The sequence below is a fragment of the Oncorhynchus gorbuscha genome, linkage group LG06 (genome assembly GCF_021184085.1).
Source record: "Oncorhynchus gorbuscha isolate QuinsamMale2020 ecotype Even-year linkage group LG06, OgorEven_v1.0, whole genome shotgun sequence".
Classification (NCBI taxonomy): domain Eukaryota; kingdom Metazoa; phylum Chordata; class Actinopteri; order Salmoniformes; family Salmonidae; genus Oncorhynchus; species Oncorhynchus gorbuscha.
The window spans coordinates 69564647-69586424 of record NC_060178.1 but is presented as its reverse complement, the minus strand read 5'-3'; the positions used below and the strand labels follow the sequence as shown (position 1 = coordinate 69586424).

The window sequence follows — 21778 nt, the reverse complement described above, 5'->3', positions numbered from 1 at the left end:
CGTGCAGCACTTTAAAATGGCTCTGTGAATTGTTTTACAGCCCTTGCCAGGCCAATTAACCTCAATCGCTAACCATCTCTATTCATCTCGATTCCTCGCTCTCAGATTTTAACATGCATATATTATGCATCCTGAGGTACAAGTACATGTGAGGAAAATCCTGCTCCTACTCTTCCAGTTAGAGTAGAGTAGGCTATTTAAGCACAGGCTTCTTGGAATCATGACATTGAGACTGTTTTACTGAGATCTGAGGGTATGTGGATCTCAACCCTGAGACAATTCTGATACTCCATATGCGACCTCTACCTGGACACTCAGATCGGATGTTATTGCCTTGAAGGTTTTTTTTTCTCGCAAGTGATCTGCTGTTACCATGACAACCACCCCAAAATGTAAAGTGGAACAGACAGAGTTTTAACTACTTTGCAGATATGAAACAAACAGACAATCATAATATGAGCAAAAATAAATACAGTTTATTCTACAAAACCAACTTTATGAGGTTTTTAAAAATAGGTTATATTTGACTGAAAATTCCATGTCGTATAGTAAGGCATTGGTGGCCGAAGAGATGGATGCAGTTCAATGCATGGTTAATATAATTCACCAGTAAATGTCTTGGAAGTCAAACAAATATTGTTAGCAGGTTGTAAATCACAGCTGGCCTGGTACATGTTTTGCTTCCTCCAGTCATTCGGGATGCACTGTTTCAGTTTCAATGACTCAATATTTTGGACAACAATGGGCGGATGGAAATGTCCAATACAATGAACCTAGCAAGGACAATGATCACAAGTCAGTGATAATGTGGCTAATATTCTAGCTCATATATTTATGAAGCTATTTATTTACCAAGCTAAAAACAAAGAGCATAACGTTAGCTAGCTAGCTAGCTGCTGGGAGTATGTTATGTCATAGGACGAGTGGGTGAATGGCCGACTTATTCCCCCATAGAGTTTTTCTGTGGCTACAGCTAGAGATGTGTAATTTGGTTAGCTAGCATGAAATGTGAAAAACTTTGCTAGCTAGCTATATTGAACTTGAACAACTGTTATCCACAGCTACCATATCTCTTAGTTTTCAATCAGATATATTTGGCATTGCTCAAATGGGCAGACAGGCAGGCAGTCAAGTTCCCATTCAGTTGTCAAAACGTGGTTTGGGACAAGCATGCGTTGTAGGCAGGCTGCAGACAGAAGAGCAGGCTACTATTCCCCATTGTTTATCAGTGCAATTTTGGTTGACAAGCTGAAAAAGTTTGAGAGGGTTTATCTACTCTTCCCTCATTAGATTTTAGCCTATCTCCCTCTGGCTAACACTAATTGTTGATCTTGTTGTAGTGCATGTACCGGACAGCCGAGTGTCCAAAACGTAGTTAGATTGTGTGACATTTTGAGCTGATTAAAATTTGGAAACATTTCTTCTGTTAGAAATTTTGAATAGAGTTCATCTTTAAATTTTATTCAAAGTACATGTCATTTTTCTTATCAGAGTTTAAAAAAATGAATGCAAAGAATGCCTGATCATTCTTAAATCCTAAAAGCTTTGTGTAAATATTTGTCTGGAACTTGCGTCATTTCAACAAAGCTTAAAGCTAGAATCCTTAATTGAAACAATAACAAAGTGGGCAACCGCCTCTGTATTGGTCAAAAGCTGAGGGATGGGCATGGAGAAATGTAACCACTCTCAGATTCATAGACAGACCTATGGATGCAAGGATGCATGTTATATACATGCATAGTTTTAACCATGTTTTGAGGCTATACAGTGTTTAGTTACATTTGAATTGTTTGCAAACATTGGAGTAAAACAAGCTTATATGTTGAAATCTGATGGGAAACGACAGTTGAACTAATCTCATGAGGAATTCATAAGTTATATTCTTTGAGAATCAATGGGTATATATAATGAATGTAGTAGTCCAAAACATGTACTGTATGTAGCAACTAACTAAGCAACAAAGGATTCTAGCTTTAAGATGAAGTGATTCTGGCTGAGCAACTATGACAGCTTCCACACGAGCCCCCCCCCCCCTAAAACTACGTGTAGTACATCTGAACTACCTGAATTTTTATGTTATGTGAGAACAGAATGAACACAGACCCAGCGCTGGGACTGGGGTCTGTTGTGCAGTCAAATTAAGAAGCACGACAGGATTCCTTTAGGCTGAAATTGAAGTCATACACACAGTTCAACCATGACAGATTACTTCTGTTCTGGCCCAGTGGAATACAAGGATGTATCTCTTTCTGTTTGTCCCTGATAATGAGAGATGCTGCCTTTTGATGAGAATATTGTTATTCAAGTTAATATTGTTAATATTGTCTTCAAGTCATGTGTGATCAAGGCGGGTAATCAAAGCAAGCACAGACATAATTGGGACCAATCCTGTTTCCATACCTGACTGTCCTAATCAAAGGCTGTTCTGTTCCTGTCCTGGGTCTACCTGGGTCTATGGTTATAATTAAGCACCAGACCACTGGTTACTCAAGGGCCCCAGTTTGACTGCACAAATAACTGATATCCCAAATACCTAACATGTGATATATCATATAACTATGGTCACAAATCACAATTCTAATCACTTTTTTCAAAAAGTGACTACATTTTCCAATGCAAAGAATGGGACTTCCATATGTTTTGTAATAAACTAATGGCAATTGTCAAAATGAGTCAGATTCACGTCTGTCTCTCGCTCGCTCTTAGCCCTCTGGTGATGGGCCATACAATTTAATTAATAGGGCTGACTGCTATCTGAATCACTGAACCAGATAGAAACGTTGGGCTGTTCCCAGCAAGTATGATGTCATACTTAAAATGTTAACAAAGAATTGTCTGAAATTAAATTTGAATTTGGTTGATGACTAACATAATATGCCTCCTAACCTTGTAAAAAGCCTTTTTGGCACACTGTCGTTGTAGTGTCTGTCATAGAGTTTTTTTTATTCTTATTTGTTGCTGATAATTATCATTGTCATAATTAATGTCAGCATAGCTGGGGAATAATCATCATCATCAACATTGTTGTCATTGTCATCATCACCATCATCATCATCATCATCGTTATATGTGTTTGGTGCCTTTCTCATCCTAAACCTAACTAGATTCACTTTACACTTTTTCATGTGCAATTTAAAGTGCTACTAATGTGGTTCTTTGTTTAGTTGGTAACAACTCTAAAACAAAAGGAAGCCTGATGTTTGATTAGCTGGATCAACTATGCTGGTTTTCCCCCTCATTGTGTGGTTCCTATCCCCATGACAACATCTCTAGCCTGCTCTGTGCTACACCATATTTCTGAAAATGTTAACAAGTGGAATATCCACCTTTACATGATAATAGCCAGAGAAGACATGCTAAGCTGCTGCTTGGACTTGGATGGGCTGAAGGGATGCACTCATGTAACATGGAGGGCAGATGACTGGTCATAAAAGATTAAACATGGTCTAATAAAAATGTATTTAATAATTGTCCAAAATATTGTATGGTATTGTATTGTATGATGTTTTCAAGTTCAATCTTTCTCTGTTCGCCACATATTACTAAGTTCTCTTGTTTCTCTGGATCTGTTATAGGTCCTATATGTCTCTTTAAAATTGTCAGCAGCTATCAAGTAATCTTAAACATTTTGAAGAGTAGTATGAAGTTAGAAATTGTTCTTTAATGGCAGCCTAGACTTCCTATCAATTGATCTTCAGTGGCCTTCAAATTACTTGAACAATTTTCCTGTTCTTAAAGCACTTAATTGTATGTTTCAGTACACTACTGGATGAGACAGGATGGAGAGTAAGTGGTACTTTGAGAAATATAATTGTGTGACATTTGGGCAAGACAACTTTGAGTTGTCTCTCCAAACATAGACACAACAATACAGACATTTGGTACTAAGGTACTTCCATACTTACTTGGGTAAATTAGAATGGGTATTTCTAGTGGATTAGAAAGAGGAAACAGGGCCTCCAATTTGTCCTGAGAAGGTACAGTACAGTCACCAATGTATGACATACCTCTATAAAAGGATTATTTTTTTTTTTTCCACCTTTATTTAACCAGGTAGGCCAGTTGAGAACAAGTTCTCATTTACAACTGCGACTTGGCCAGGATAAAGCAAAGCAGTGCGACACAAACAACAACACAGAGTTACACATGGAATAAACAAACATATAGTCAATAATACAATAGAGAAAGTCTATATACAGTGTGTGCAAATGAGGTAGGATAAGGGGGTGAGGCAATAAATAGGCCATAGTGGTGAAATCATTACAGATGATTTATTATTAAACATTGGGGTGATAGATGTGCAGGAGATGAGTGTGCAAGAAGTGGTACTGGGGTGCGAAGGAGCTAAATAAATAAAATAAATAACAATATGGTGACGAGGTAGATGGATGGGCTATTTACAGATTGGCTATGTACAGGTGCAGTGATCTGGAGGGAGATATGAGTTTCCAGCTTCAGTGATTTTTTTGCAGTTCATTCCAGTCATTGGCAGCAGAGAACTGAAAAAAATCCACCAAAAAGTCCACCTTTCCAGAAACAAGTCTCTCACCGTTGCCGCTTGCTATAGGCCACCCTCTGCCCCCAACTGTGCTCTGGACACCATATGTGAACTGATTGCCCCCCATCTTTCTTCAGAGCTCGTGCTGCTAGGTGACCTAAACTGGACCATGCTTAACTTGGCTTTTGAAGTCCTTTGGTTGGCAGGGTAGGATAGATATAGGTCTGTAGCAGTTTGGGTCTAGATTGTCTCCCCCTTTGAAGAGGGGGATGACCGCGGCAGATTTCCAATTGTTTAGGATATCAGATGATACGAAAGAGTTGTTGAACAAGCTAGTAATAGGGGTTGCAACAATTTCTGCAGATAATTTTAGGAAGAGAGGGTCCAGATTGTCCAGCCCTGCTGATTTGTAGGGGTCCAGATTTTGCAGCTCTTTCAGAACATCAGCTCTCTGGATTTGGGTGAAGGAGAAATGGGAAGGCTTGGGCAAGTTGCAGTGAGGGGTGCAGGGCTGATAAACTATGTATCTTTAAGAAACAAAATTATGTCCATGTTTTCCTTTACCAGCAAACGCAATTGACACATTGTGAAAAAATAAGTTTGCTTACCTTACTTTTTTAGCTAAGTGGCAATGCAATGAATCATATACAATACACCATGGTTAATTCAGTGATGGGAATATAAACAATTTATTCAGCCTGGCTGCTATTTTTGTGCTGCGCTGCTGTTTGTGGTGAAATACATTCTTCATGATATTATTTACCGAATATTAGACAGAAAATGCAAAATAGTCTCTCTGAGCTACACTTCTTGATTTGATCGTGGTGATAAGTTGCCTTCTGCTTGAAGTCCCGCACCTCCTATAGAATATGAGTTCCTGCACCTACTGTAAATATAAACGATACCGGCACCCAAAATGCGTATCGGCACCTATTTCAGTCCAAGTCAAGCACTGATTATTATTTAAGCTCCTTAACTTTTAAAGTCACTGTAAACTAACATAAATAGGCACAAGTCTTTCAAAACACTGTACAGCAAGGGTCCTAAGTAAGGATGTCATGGGACATTTATAAGTGGAGCCAGGATTTTTTATTGACCAAGTGACCTGACCAGGAAAAAATTCTGGCCCTATTTGTGAGCCTTGAGTTTTTTTTCCCTGGACACTTGGTCTGGAAAAACTCTTGTCCCTGTGATAAGTAAGACAATAAGTCCTTCAATTGCAGTGCATATTGTACCTGTCCCCTCCAAATACAGTGATGACTTTTTACATGACCAGCATAATGATGAGCAGTAATTGTGACTCCTCACCCTTGGCACGAGACATGAGTTTTGTTTGACGACCTAATGACAACCTCATTTTATGACAACCACTAACATATGAATCACTCCTGCATTACAGTGTTATAGGAAAACATTTGGACTGATCATTGAAAGGGGAGATTACTGTCGATAGCACAAGGAGAGGGCAATCAACCACGCTTCACTTCTGCTTCTTCACTCACCACTCACTTGCCACTGTAGGAGGAGGGTTTTGAGGAAATGCCAACATCTATCCACGGTTTCTGGTTATGGTAGGTTTTAGTAGTCACAGTGGGTACAACATCTCCTATACACTTCTTATGAACTCAGTCACTGAATTAGCGTATACGATGATATTATTCTCTGAGGCTACCTGGAACATATCCCAGTCGGCATGATCAAAACTGCTGTTTATGTTGTGTTTGTGTCTAATTCATGTTTTTCAAGTTGGTGTATTGGGGTGGCCTGTTCTGTCGTCTGTATTTCAGACCAATGCAAGACAATGTTTAAAGTTCACTATGGATCTACAAACAGGTTAGCCTCTATAAAGTCTTTCGATGTATTTGCAGTTTGATTATTGTTTGTTCTGGTAGTCCGATGTCTTTGTATTATCAAATACCAACTGAATGGTGAATTCATGTATTTACAGTCAATCAATCAATACAGTGTGATTATTGTGTGTTCTGTATAATTCCTTTGTCTTTTCCAAAGCTAACTAAATGGTGAATATCTGGTGTCAGTTTGTCTTATTTTTGTATGTGAGAAGAGAAGTTGTTTCTTAAAACCTCTAGTAACACCCCATCCCGGATCCGGGAGCATAATCATCGACTGACACTAATTAGCATAACGCAAAGGACATAAATATTACTAAAAAATATTCCTATTCATGCCTTTTGTTAATCACCCTGTCATCTCAGATTTTCAAAATATGCTTTACAGCCAAAGCAAGACCAGAATGTGTAAGTTTATCGATAGCCTAGCATAGCATTATGTCCAGCTAGCAGCAGGTAACTTGGTCACGAAAATCAGAAAAGCAATCAAATTAAATCGTTTATCTTTGATGAGCTTCGGATGTTTTCACTCATGAGACTCCCAGTTAGATAGCCAATGTTCCCTTTTTCCAAAAATATTATTTTTGTAGGCGAAATAGCTCCGAAAAATATTACAAATTAGCTCCATAGTATCAACAGAAACATGGCAAACGTTGTTTATAATCAATCCTCAAGGTGTTTGTCAAATATCTATTCAATAATATATCCACCTGGACAATTGGTTTTTCAATAGGACCGATTGGAAAAATGGCTACCTCTGTATTTTACGCGAGAATCACTCTGAGAACCATCAGGTGACCGCTTACACAATGTAGCCGTTTGCGGGTATTCTTCAACATAAAGGCGTAAAACTACGTCACAATGCTGTAGATACCTTGGGGAATACGGAGAAAAAGTAATCTGGTTGATAGCCCATTCACTGCTCAATAGGGACGCATTGGAACGCAGAGCTTTCAAAACATGAGGCACCTCCGGATTGGATTTTTCTCAGGCTTTCGCCTGCAATATCAGTTCTGTTATACTCACAGACAAGATTTTTACAGTTTTGGAAACTTTAGAGTGTTTTCTATCCTAAGCTGTCAATTATATGCATATTCTAGCATCTTGTCCCGACAAAATATCCCATTTACTTTGGGACCGTTATTTTTCCAAAAATGAAAATACTGCCCCCTAGTCACAAAGGTTTATTTTCCATTCTGTATTATTTGAACAAAATTCAACTCCAGTTTAAGAACTGGGATAAGTTACAAATCTCATTGTGGGGTAGGCCACATGTTATAAAGATGGTTAAAGCTCCTAAACTGAATTATGTCATCAGCATGTTTCCACTGTCCATACCTGCCTACACCTTTAACACCATCGTCACAATGATTACTCAGTTACTTGGACTATTAAAAGGGCAAGGAATAACCTAGCTAGATTACAGGCAAAGACATAGAAGGGAGGATTAACATAATAATTATATCAAGAAGCCTTTATAACTGCCCAAATAGGCTCTCTTTATTGAGAACTCTTGTATGCCAATTTGTGTTGACATGGAATAAGAACTTAATGCCCCATTTGGAGCATCAAATTATCTGAGTCAACACTTAAATGTGGGACTTCAGAATCCCATAATGTCTCATATTAAGATATATGGGGTCAGATAAATAAGAGAGAGAGACATCTTCACCTTTCCTGACCAGTTCTGCTTCATTATGAAACAACCAAAAATAAAAATCAGGAGGACAGGTGGTTGTCTGGAAAGAGTGGTATCAGGTTTTTTTTAGCCTCAGCACTAAGAAATCTCACATCAACATGGATTTGAGTGTGGCTGTGGAAGACTGGTCCCTAGATGATGTCTGCAAGTGGCTGAGAAAGTATGTTTGTTGCAAAGTGGACAATTGAATAGAGTTGCCCATCTGCAGACAGATTGTGAACCTTAGAATGATGTGATGGCATCATAGGGATCATTGTTACTCAGTGTCCAGACTACTCACACATACCTGTATTTGCCTCAATCACCAGCATGAACCACATTTTCTAATTACCTGTGGACTTAATGGATGTGGGAAAACAAAATAGATTCAAAACAAAACAAAAACAAAAATAAAATTCAGCGCCTATCGGCCACACATCTACCAGAACCACAGTGCTTTTAAGCTCCAGCTTAGGTGAGAATTGCCCTTATGATGAATTTGAGACTGGGACTGATTCCATTGAAGATGACGTGAGCGATGTAGAGAGTCTGCCAGAGGCTGAACATGTTAAGCCACAGAGAGCAACACTGAGCAGCTAATTGAAGTTCTCAAACAGAATATGTCTTTGTATTTTGAAAATCAGGGAAGGTCAGCATGGTACAGAATAGCATTGTTGAGGACCTCAGAACCATTTTTTATACATTTATGACACACTACAGTGATGCCGCAGGTTTCACTTTCACTTTAAATGTGGATGAAGATGACAATCTCAGGGACTTGCTTAACGACTCAGCAGTATTTGAGGAATGCATTAGATGCATAAGCTCTGAGTAGATGCTGGAGTATTACTGTGTGAAATAATTGGGCATGTTCAAGCCCTGAGCAACAAAAAAGGTTATAAAACAAGGTCATTTCAATACATCCCATTGGTCAGCATACTGCAAAAAAATGCCAAGTAATGAAGAGGTCTGTGCCACCTTGAATCAAGACCAAAAGCCACATAATGATGAAATTATGGAAGACTTTACTGGCGGTGAATTGTTCAAATCAAATCCCAACCTAACAAAGCATAGCTGCTTGTAAATTAATTTTAAGTTGTCAATCCAATGGATTCTAAAAAACGCAAGAACAAATTGACCACAGTGTACTTTAGAAGGAGATGTTGACCACAATGATACTTCCCATCTCCAAACGATATACGTCTCCACACTGGTTCATCAACAAGTCACCACTTATAAAGAGGTATTCAAGCCTTAGATACGTGATATCCAGGAATTGGAATTTCACCATGCGTGACCCAGACAACTGCAAGTACCATCTGCAGACTGTGGAAGAAAATCCGGACAACACATCAATGTATGGCATCAAAAAAGCCTGTTGCTTCTTTCTGCTGAATCATGTGCCATCTCCAATTACCTGTTTCTACCAGACGTCATGCATGACCTTCATAAGGGCACCATACCCAGAGTGCTCCGACTAGTCCTGCAACAACTGGTTCAAGAGACGCAAATTACTCTTGCCCAGATTAACTATGAGATTGAGAATTTTCGTTATGGCAAACGAGATACGTCTTCTAAACCTATTCCACTATCTGAGAGAGTCCTAAGGAAGAATGGCCATCAGAAAAATGTACACTTTTACGTTTACTCCCCCAAAACAACTGCTTTGGAAACACAACAACACACTGTGCAGACACAAGAGATGTCCCACTGCATGCACTTCCAAACTCTGCCCTTGCAGTACTAAGTGTCAGATTCGGAGAAGCTATCAGAGGAAGTCCATTGCAGTGAACAACACGCAATACAATGTAGGAGACTATCTGGTCATCGACACTGCTCATTCTGGAGAGATCCCTGTGTTCATGGAAGTGTGTGGAAGTGTGTGGAATATGACAGATTCCTTGGTATTTACTGTATATCTATAGAATGTACTGTATATCTGTCCATATTGTCTTTTTAAACGTGTCATAACTTATTGAGTATCTATAGAATGTATATCTGTCTATATTGTCTTTTTAAAAGTGTGATAACTTTAGAAGTTTCAACAGCCATTTCAACAGCCATCACCATGCATACATGGTTCAACACAGTCAACAATGGATTGCTATAAGGCCTGGTTGGTGAGGAGATGGATTTCCATGGGATAGAGGGATACGGGTTGGCCAGCGGGAAGAGTGTCCATTCCACTCCACCACTGGATTGCTATAAGGCCCGGTTGGTGAGGAGATGGATTTCCATGTGATAGAGGGATATGGGGTGGCCAGCGGGAAGAGTGTCCATTACACTCCACCACTGGATTGCTATAAGGCCTGGTTGGTGAGGAGATGGATTTCCATGGGATAGAGGGATACGGGGTGGCCAGCGGGAAGAGTGTCCATTCCACTCCACCACTGGATTGCTATAAGGCCTGGTTGGTGAGGAGATGGATTTCCATGGGATAGAGGGATACGGGGTGGCCAGCGGGAAGAGTGTCCATTCCACTCCACCACTGGATTGCTATAAGGCCTGGTTGGTGAGGAGATGGATTTCCATGGGATAGAGGGATACGGGGTGGCCAGCGGGAAGAGTGTCCATTCCACTCCACCACTGGATTGCTATAAGGCCTGGTTGGTGAGGAGATGGATTTCCATGGGATAGAGGGATATGGGGTGGCCAGCGGGAAGAGTGTCCATTACACTCCACCACTGGATTGCAAGTTAGTGGAAATTGATTTTTTAAGCACAACACACTTTTGTTTTCACATTTTCAAATGTGTTTCCTGAACTGATATGCACTGACTAGAACACTGATCTTTTTTGGACCACATTGATGGAGAGACGTTGAATGTCATTGGACCAAAGAATGCTAGAGCAACTTGTTCCAATAATCAAAAATAAAATTCACAAAATAAATTGAGAATCTAAAAGCTATAAATTGTTAAGTCAATATATGATTGTTATCTGCATCATTCACTATATCACATTGATCCTATTCCAATTTTCGGCTATTTAATAACGATGTTATTGTTAGTTCACAGATGCAGCAAACAGCCCAGCAAAATGACTAAGCACCTGTCTGTCAAAATGACACACCAAATGGCCTTCAGCATGACATCTCACACGGCCAGCAACAAGCAACATCAGTCAGCCAAAGAATCTGGCCATCTGTGTTTAGACTTCCACAATTTCCAGCCGTATTAAAATAAAAACTTGAGGAACAAAAATGGATGCTCTCCATTGTGCTGCTGTGCACTCGAAGTGGAAGTCTCAGATTGTGCAGGTGTTGGTCGACGACTTCATGTGTACCTACACTTGGTAAGTATAGTTTTGTATATATACAGGTATATAGTTATATACTGATCTTAGCTTCATGTTAATATTAGAAGTTCCTCAATTATGAATCACAATGTGTGTGCGTCACCCTGAGCCCTTCTCCTGTCCCTGTCCTCCATACTGTTGATATAACCACTGCAGCTGATAGAATAGCACATGCTCAACTTTTACATGATGAGAATCAATGTAATCAATCAATGTCGTTTGTATTACAAACAGAATTGTTCGTCTAAATGTAATGTTGTATGTTTCTCGTTTGCTTTAGGTGCCGCACTGCGTGGCATTAAATGGATGTGTGCACAGCGCTCATTCAAAAGTACCCCTCATTGAGAGACCAGAACGGGATACAGTGTGTAAGAACTCTTCAGTTTTCCTACTCACATTATTGCAGACTAATAATCTTTTTTTGCACCATTTTGCCTACCCAGACCCATTGTTAAACCTTCACATTTCTAGCAGCATAACAAGACTCTAGTCTGCTCCTCTGACCTCAGTCCCAATAATCTGTCATGACATTTCTCCTCTCCACATTTAATTTTTTAAGGAGTCATGGCACGGCATGATACAGAATAAATACAAAAAAGAATGACAGCCTCTTGCTCACGTTGCACAAGTACAGGAAGTGCAGAAGAGGTTTGGGAGGCAAGAGATAAAAATAAGCCCAGATGCCACCAAAAATGAAGACCCGACCAAAATAGCCAATGTAAATGCATAAAAAATGATGGCCCATATTCAGTGTTTCAAAGTTGAACCGCTGATCCCGGATCCATTTTTAAGATCACAAATAAGATTGGGGACCTGGGGACCTGATCCTATATAATTTTGCCTTTTTCAATAGACTTTGATCGTGTTTAATGCTGTATGTATCAATATTTAATCATATTTATATTCGTTTTTCAGATTGAGACGGATGCGGATTCCTTCAGTCAGAAATTACACGTTGAATAGATGAAGGTGGAAATGACACCGAACATATGTTCCTTACAACACAAAATGAAAAGGACTGAAAAAGAGAGACAACAAGGCACAACTGTTACACAGCCAAGTACTGTCATCTGAGTCCAAGATATACTGATGATGCATTATGAACAAATTGATTGTCAGATATTCTCCGATATGATAAGCAAATTCGGTATGGATGTGGACAGAAAAGGGAGTGGTGTATGGCCATGGAGTTGCTGAATCTTTACAAGATGGCACTTCTCTCACACACGGATGAGGCTCACAAAAGTAGTTTTTTTTCAGCAATGTCACTGCATGTAAAATGTACCCTTAACAGAATGGAGCTGTTCTCATGCAGCATTTTTTTACACATCGTCCAATTTAAGGTCTGAAGATCACTGCAGCCAGTTTGCTCCTCCCCTACTTCCTCAAAGAAGATCCAAGTGGGCTGTACATTACAGACAGGGTATGTATTTCCCAGTATGGCGAATAAATACATTCAAAGTTAGTAGTACTATGTAAGGAGTGCTCAGTTGTTAACTTACTGTTTGAAATATGACTTGAGTAACCTTAAAAAATGTACTTACAGTGTGTAAAGATCTCCTCACCTACCATAAGAATAGAGGCGAATCCCTTTGCAGATCAGAGCCACATCCAACTCTTCCTGGATGGAGAGGAGCTACATCTCCATGCGATTGGGAGTAGCAATGGGGGGTCCATTTCCTTTTTAATATTGAGTATGCAGCATCAGCATCATTAGGAATTGATGGGGGGTGTAAATGACCAACAAATGTACAAATGCCAAACCTTTTCTGTAGAGAGGGACAAGATATTTCTTTGACTTTTAAAGTCAATAAAATGAATGTGACTTCACAAGTTTGCCACTCAATATTATTTGTATTATTATTGTCAATGTTATTATTATTATTCATAGTGGACTACATCGGACATAAAAGGTTCCTACAGGAACCTTAACACCCTAAACTGTCATTTGAAAGGTTCCTGGAAGCACCTTTAGGGGTTCCGCCGGTGTTGCAATCTGAGTAACCCCTAAAGGTGCCTCTAGGAACCTTTTCTTTTTAGAGTGTGGCACAGAAACCCATTACTGTAATTATAAATATGGCATCAAAATGTTTAAAATCTGATTTCCCCCTAGCTGATCGGTGTCTGCACCTGGCTCTGATCATAGTGCAGGCCTAATGAAACAGGAGGGGGTGTGAGGTCGTCCGTGGTGGTCAGCTAACCCTTAACCTACTGGCCTGTAACCCTGCGTGGCATTGACTGTGCCACAAAAGTATGCTGAACAGCAGGCAATATCCACGTTTATAAACACAGGATCACTACAGTTGTTGTTATTTGTGGCCGTAAACATTATTTTGAGTTAATTCTATGAGTGGCGTGTACATTTCTAACTGTCCCTAAGCATTAAGTCGAGTACTCTAGTATGACAATGAACACTTCAAAAACACTTCAACGCCTGTGCTGAGACATTCAACATTGACTAGAGATTGTAGTGGGTGGCTGGTAAGCTAGGCTTAATGCTTGATTTTATGTCAAATGTGTCCACGTGCAGAGTGTGTAAAAACATTGAAAATACTGGAAAATATCAGTTAGAAACAAACAGGCCAGACTTTGGTAAGGAGATAGGTTAACATGATGTTGGGAAATGATAGATTCCATACTGAGTCTCTGTGGTTCTGCTGCCCTCTGGTGTGAGGACGTGTACCAATGTGTGTTCTAGGGCTGTATAGAATGGTGTCTATGCTCAAACACAAATTTCATATGAAAAAAAGCATCTTATGACCATTTGTTTACGTCTTTAACATTTAATACATTTAATGTAGTTAAAATGAACATTGTATGGCCGTAGAAACAGGGTGTTTCATGTTTGTTTTTAAAAGTGAATAGAATAGAATAAAACTTTATTGCCCATCCAGGATGGAAATGTTTCTTTGGCATCACCTTCCATTACTTGAAGGCAACGTCATCTGATAAAATCCATTGTGCTGTTTGCTCCAATATTGTTTCTTACAGAATTATTTCACAATGACTGCAATTGAAATGCCCAGTGGCATACAGCAGTATTTTCAAATCCAGTCCTCGAATACCCCCAACTGCACGTTTTTTGTAGCCCTGGACAAGCCCACCTGATTCAACTTGTCTATTAATCATCAAGCCCGCAATGATTTGAATCAGGTGAGTTTGCAGAGGGCTACAACAAAAAGGTGTGCTGTTGGGGGTACTCGAGGAATGCAGATGGGAAACACTTGCATACAGTATATAAAAATGATCCATCATTAGCATTGTGAAGGCTCTCCTTTCACTCTCAGTATGTGTCATATGGAAAGCTTCCCCACTAGAGGGAGTAGTCCACCAGGTTCTATCCCAGTCATTTTCCTGGAGGCTCCAACAAAAAGCGAACTCTTCACCAACATGAAAGGGCACCGCCGTGCAATGGCGGTGCCGTGAAACCACACAAAAAGGGCACCGCCGTGAAACCACACAAAAAGGGCACCGCCGTCAAACCACACAAAAAATGATATCATCCCGAGTGGCGCAAAGGTCTAAGGCACTGCATCTTAGTGCTAGAGGTGTCACTACAGGCCCTGGTTCAATTCCAGGCTGTATCACAACCGGCTGTGATTGGGAGTCTTGTAGGGTAGCGCACAATTGGCCCAGTGTCACCCGCATTAGGCTTTGGCCAGGGTAGGCTGTCATTGTAAATTAATTTTTTTTTCTTAACAGGCCTGCCTAATTAAATAGAGGTTATTTAAAAAAGTACTAGACAGATGCATTGTTCAGTACCTCAGCCATTTTAATGTCTATACATTCACCCATTGTGACATGTAATGTCCATGGTTTATTCCACTTGACAGTTCATCTCATTGGACTCATAGGACCATGGGGGACTTACTCCTCAGGATTGTATCCATCTCTGATTGAGACATTCCTCATGTCTCTGTCCAGTGGAAGGCCTTGTTGTCCAGGACTGTGGCCAGTTTGTGGTTGAATGGCCGGTGGAACACCCTGAGGAGGTCCCTGGTGCTGGGCAACATGGGGCCCAAGATCCTGTCTGCTGCCCTCCGTGTGTTGGACATGGGCCTCTTGGTGAGTACTGCCTCGATCTGCTCAGATAAAGGCCCTATGCAAAAGATGAATTGTTGTTCAATATTATTGTTTATAAATAGATGATTGTGTTTCTATCGTCTGCCTTGGTATAGGCCGTGAGATTAAATGGGCTACGTTGTCACGCTGCTAATCCTATCGCACAGCAATGCTGTAGTATAATCATACTGTCACATACTGTCAACGCTACCGGTCTATTTACTTTCAAGCATGCTTGATTGATAAATGGTAGCCTACTATTTGTTGTGTAGCAGGAATAATTTAAACCAATTATGTCAGAAAAGGACTGACTTGGAACCGATGTCAGTTCAACGTCTAGTTTTGATTTACATCCAATCAGCGTTGATTCAATGTCAACACATTGAAACAACAAACTCCCTCACGACGCCAGGACAGCGGAGTCAATCACCACCTTCCGGAGACACCTGAAACCCCACCTCTTTAAGGAATACCTAGGATAGGATAAAGTAATCCTTCTACCCCCCCCGCTTAAAAGATTTAGATGCACTATTGTAAAGTGGCTGTTCCACTGGATGTCATAAGGTGAATGCACCAATTTGTAAGTCGCTCTGGATAAGAGCGTCTGCTAAATGACTTAAATGTAAATGTAAACACATTGAATGTTTTGATTGAAATGACATGGAAACAACATTGATTCAACCAGTTTTTGCCCAGTAGGTAGAGACATGTACTGCAATATGATTATGATTCAGGCCTATGTAATAAAAGTAAAATAAACATATTAGACAACATGCTGCAATGCAATCTCCTTACCAACGGCAGATGCGTCTGTTTTAATATTTTTTATTTGCTAACCATTATAATAATTCTCAAGCATCAAACACCTCCCCATTTCCCCCAAATGAACAATAAAGCTTATTTTCTTGCAATTCAGTTGACCAACCTTTCTAGAAGTTGTGCACACACATCATTTGAGATGTGTGTGGAGATCGGCACACTTTCCCGTCATGTTCAACATCAATACATACAAATCTTTGTGGCGCATTCAAGGTATAGAGTCTTTTTTATGCACACACACATTTGATAAATGAGGCCCCAGATGTTGAAATGCACACAGAGGAAGAAGCAGACATGTACACGCATCCACAATATTGTGTCCCAGCTCTGAACAAACCTAGGATGTTGATGTAGAATTCGAGCTGATAACTGTGTTTTTCCAGTACGTACCCACGTTTAGGAAGTCAAAGACTTTATTTATGGTGAGTCTCAGATTGGCAGCGTAGTCTTCTAACTGCAGAACCAGGATCTGATTCCTATGGAAGACAGTCAACCAGTCCAGCAGGAAGACAATATACAGTCCCAGGTTCAGTCTGACCTGGAGAGGACCACAACAAACACTGAACATTAGACTATCATCACATTTACATAACTATTCTACCAAGGCTTCATTGTTAAGGTGGAGAACAAGGTACATGCTATAAGAATACTGGTGATAAAGAGTTACAGCATGACTCGTACCCAAGCTTACCTGCAGAGAGTGCTGGAGACCAACTGACAAAAGTAATTATACTTCTGTAGATACAGCAGAGAGAGAGGAGGGACTATTTTTTAAACGATCATAAGCTCAACAGCATGGATTCAGAAGTCAAATGTAAACGGGGAGCTACTTTAGGTCGACATCCATGACGCTGCTGTATGTCAAATAACTTATACTTTGTTCATATTTATTTACCTTAATAGGTACACACGGATCTCCAAAGGTACATTACTACCACAAATCAGGCTGAGAGGTATGTAGAACAGTGTGAACAGTAGTGTTTATCTCTGGCTGTGGGTATCGTGATTTGTGCTTTTCCTATGTAAACTAGCTGTGCCCCAGGCTGTGACAGCTGCAGCCAACCTGGTATGCTACTGTGTGACGAGGGTACAGACAGAGCTAACTCAGCTCAACCCCGCGGAAATGCTGCTCGGTACATTACAGCATCTGGACGGTTTACAATTTACAGAGGGCATTTGGCAAGCCTTTACTTAGCTTTGCTGAACTCTGTCCAATAAGGAAATGTTTACAGCATTAAAGCTTGTGGACCCAAGGAAGGGTAGCTGCTGCATGTGCAACAGCTAATGGGGATCATCATAAACTAAACAAAGCACACATACCTGTATAAAACTGAGCCAATGTCAATGTAGTAAAATAGTTCAAACAGCAAGAAAATGTATTTTCTGAAAATAAATTACAATATTTCTAGAGACTACTTCCTAAATAACTTCTAGTAAGTGCATCTCAGTTCAATCAGTTCTGAAAGGAAACTTCACAGTTCCTCACTAATCAAATCAGTGGCATATGTCACAACACATTTTCACCAGCCTCAAGGAAGTAGCTGTGATTTTAATAAAATATCCCATTAGACATGGAAATAAAGGCCTGAGTTATGGATCACAAGTTGGCATGGAATCAATCTAGCTAAGACATGGAAACTGTATCACAATTTGGCATAGACAAAGCCATCTCTGAATAACTTTGTATGTAGTTTGATGACATGCCACTGGGCAAAAACTGTTTAAATCCACAGTGTTCTCATGTCATTTCAACAAAACAAAAAAATGTGATGATGCTGAATCAACGAGGATTTGTAAAAAGTCATCAACATAATAATGGGGATTTCACACTTTTTTCACCCACATTTTAACCCAACGACATACTGACATTTTTGGTTGATTTCACATTGAATTCAGGTTATCTGACAGCTCAAACAAGTGTAAATCAAACTAGACATTGAACTGCCCTCTGTGCCCTGTGGGATAATGCTCTTTCAATAAATGCGGGCAAAATGACTGTTTCTTCTTGCTCTTGCACATTACTTCCCATCTAGACAATACACTATCCACCAAAGTAGTGACACAATAAACATAATAATGGAGACCATCGCTGGAGGCTCAGGACTGGAGACCGTCGCTGGAGGCTCCGGACTGAAGGCCGTCGTTGGAGGCTTCATGCCATGGAACATCACTCGAGGCTTCTTGCCATGGATCATCACTGGAGGCTTCGTGCCATGGATCATCACTGGAGGCTTCGTGCCATGGATCATCACTGGAGGCTTCGTGCCATGGATCATCACTGGAGGCTTCGTGTCATAGATCATCACTGGAGGCTTTGTGCCATGGATCATCACTGGAGGCTTCGTGTCATAGATCATCACTGGAGGCTTCGTGCCATGGAACATCACTTGAGGCTTCGTGTCATGGATCATCACTGGAGGCTTCGTGCCATGGATCATCACTGGAGCAGAGAGACACACAGGAGGTCTGGCTCTGGGAGCAGGCACCGGACTCACCAGGCTGGGGAGACATACAGGAGGCTTAGTGCGTAGAGCTGGCACAGGGCTTACCGGGCTGGGCAGATGTACAGGAGACCGGGTGCGTGGAGCTGGCACAGGATATACTGGGCCGTGGAGACGCACCGGAGGTCTGGGGCGCAGAGCTGGCACAACCCATCCTGGCTGGATGCTTACCCTAGCCCGGCAACTGCGGAGTGCTGGCACAGGATGCACAGAGCTGTGGATGCGTACCGGCGACACAGTATGTGTAACCTCAAAGCATGGTGCCTGAAGGGTCACATGCTCCTCAAAGCGACTGTCTTGCTCCACACTCCAACCCCTCCAAACTCTTTCGTCCCTCTCCACTGCTGCCAACCACTCATCACTCAAACGGTCCAAGAATTCCTGCTCAGTCTCGGACTCACCCCTCAGCACCGACGCCCACGTCATGTGCCCCCCCCCAAAAAAATGATTTTGAGACCGCCTCTCAGGTTTCCGTCGTGTCCTCTCATCCTGACCACGCTGCTTGGTCCCTTGGTGGTGGGAAGTTCTGTCACGGGCGTTGAAAGAAGAGGACCAAGGGGCAGCGTGAGCGTACATTTTCTTTTTATTTGAAAAGACGCCAAACAAAACAATAAACACTACAAAACAAACCGTGAGGCTAAGGGTTATGTGCCATAAACAAGTCAACTTCCGACAAAGACAGGTGGGAAAAAGGGCTAACTAAGTATGGTTCTCAATCAGAGACAACGATAGACAGCTGTCCCCGATTGAGAACCCTACCCTGCCTAAACATAGAAATACAAATAATAGAACATAGAATGCTCACCCCAAATCACACCCTGACCAAACCAAAATAGAGACATAAACAGGATCTCTAAGGTCAGGGTTGACATGTACATTTCCAATGCCAGGAATAAAAATATGCATGCATGACTGTAAAAGTGTTCTGCTAAATGGCATATGTATTATTATTTAGTTTATTTATATGTTCCACTCACCGGCATGGCATTGGAAAGTCTAGTATTGTAGACACAGGAACGCATGGAGCTCTCTGCTAAACAAGCCTCAAACAGCTGTAAGGATTCTGAGACCCTCTGGTCAAAGTCCTCCACTGACTTGTTAGCCATGTTGAAGTACAGATAGTCTGAATACAACCTAAACCACACGGAGACAAAAACCAGAAAACATACTTTCATTAGATACATTGACCAAATGCACTATAGGGAAAACTTTGTCGGACTTAATTTGATCACCCTGGTTTGTGAGAATAGTGTATTCAATGTTTAAAAAGGATTCTAAGGTTTGTAATTTCCACTTTAATATTTCAGACTTAATTTTCTTAAACACAAAAATGGATCAACCCCGAAGAAAATGTCCATTAATTATAATGCACATGATAATGTACTGCAGTTGCTGCAGGATTATTTCCTGCTGTGAGAAACTGGTCAAATTACGATCCCACATCTGTACCTCTCTACTGGGTCTCTGAGCATGACGATGATTTTAGCGTTGGGCTGAACAGTGTGGATGAAGTCCTGGGCCAGGAAAGGAGGCTCCCCATCCACCCGGTTGTCATAGAGATAGCTCCAGGCTTGGTTGTCCCACATTGTGGATGCGCTTGCTTCACCTGTCAATCCAACAGAAGTGTGATGCCCATTTAAGTGATAATGCCAGAGAAGCTGGTGTTTGGAGGCAAACTGTGCCAATATATCCTCCAGACACCGGATTTGAGGGAATTATCACTTTCATACAACGGGTTACCAACATATTAAATTAATGATTGACCTATTTTCATTAAAAACTGAATTTTTATGAATTTATTCATACTATTTCATCCTTCTAAAAATCAAATCAAATCAAATCAAATTTTATTTGTCACATACACATGGTTAGCAGATGTTAATGCGAGTGTAGCGAAATGCTTGTGCTTCTAGTTCCGACAATGCAGTGATAACCAACAAGTAATCTAACTAACAATTCCAAAACTACTGTCTTATACACAGTGTAAGGGGATAAGGAACATGTACATAAGGATATATGAATGAGTGATGGTACAGAGCAGCATACAGTAGATGGTATCGAGTACAGTATATACATATGAGATGAGTATGTAGACAAAGTAAACAAAGTGGCATAGTTAAAGTGGCTAGTGATACATGTGTTACATAAGGATGCAGTCGATGTTGTAGAGTACAGTATATACATATGTATATGAGATGAATAATGTAGGGTAAGTAACATTATATAAGGTAGCATTGTTTAAAGTGGCTAGTGATATATTTACATCATTTCCCATCAATTCCCATTATTAAATGGCTGGAGTTGGGTCAGTGTCAATGACAGTGTGTTGGCAGCAGCCACTCAATGTTAGTGGTGGCTATTTAACAGTCTGATGGCCTTGAGATAGAAGCTGTTTTTCAGTCTCTCGGTCCCAGCTTTGATGCACCTGTACTGACCTCGCCTTCTGGATGATAGCGGGGTGAACAGGCAGTGGTTCGGGTGGTTGATGTCCTTGATGATCTTTATGGCCTTCCTGTAACAACGGGTGGTGTAGGTGTCCTGGAGGGCAGGTAGTTTGCCCCCGGTGATGCGTTGTGCAGTCCTCACTACCCTCTGGAGAGCCTTACGGTTGAGGGCGGAGCAGTTGCAGTCTACGAGATATAGTCCCGACAAAAATGTAGGGTTGCTAACCAAGCCAGCTGGTTGTTCATTCTATCGGTTAGGTTGCCAGAGACGCAACCCAGTTGTGAAGTCATTTTGTTGTATGTCTTTGGATGTGACCCAGTAATTTGTTCTAAATGTTCAGCATGGCAACGTTCTTATCCCTTGCTTGCTAGCTAGCCAACTTCAGCTAACACAGTCACATCAAACAGTGCAGCCAGAATAACAGCAAAGTAGCTGCATTAACATTTCTTGTAGGTTTTTTCAGGTGACATTTATTTGGATTTATCCATAACAGTATCTACGTTTCCATTCAATTAGCAGAAGATTTTCATGCAAATATTCAAAAATCTGAATGAAGACAACATGCAAATTTCTCCACCGAACTGACTTGTTGCGTTAAAAAAGATCTGTGTGTGATGATGTAGTGCACA

At 40.8% G+C, this 21778-nt stretch overlaps 1 protein-coding gene across 2 annotated transcripts in view; it reads right to left on the bottom strand.

Annotated features, from left to right (window-relative positions):
• Positions 1 to 14166: 14166 nt before the first annotated feature.
• The window catches only part of LOC124038274 (carbohydrate sulfotransferase 15-like), a 51222-nt gene continuing 43610 nt past the window's right edge, over positions 14167 to 21778 (bottom strand). For both annotated transcript variants that reach the window (XM_046353921.1, XM_046353922.1), the window contains exons 5-8: positions 20154 to 20310; positions 19682 to 19838; positions 16594 to 16741; positions 14167 to 15421 (exon numbers count right to left, since the gene is read on the bottom strand). In XM_046353921.1, coding sequence (XP_046209877.1) covers positions 15231 to 15421; positions 16594 to 16741; positions 19682 to 19838; positions 20154 to 20310 — 653 coding nt within the window. In that variant the 3' untranslated portion in view covers positions 14167 to 15230. The remainder of the gene's footprint in view (positions 15422 to 16593; positions 16742 to 19681; positions 19839 to 20153; positions 20311 to 21778) is intronic.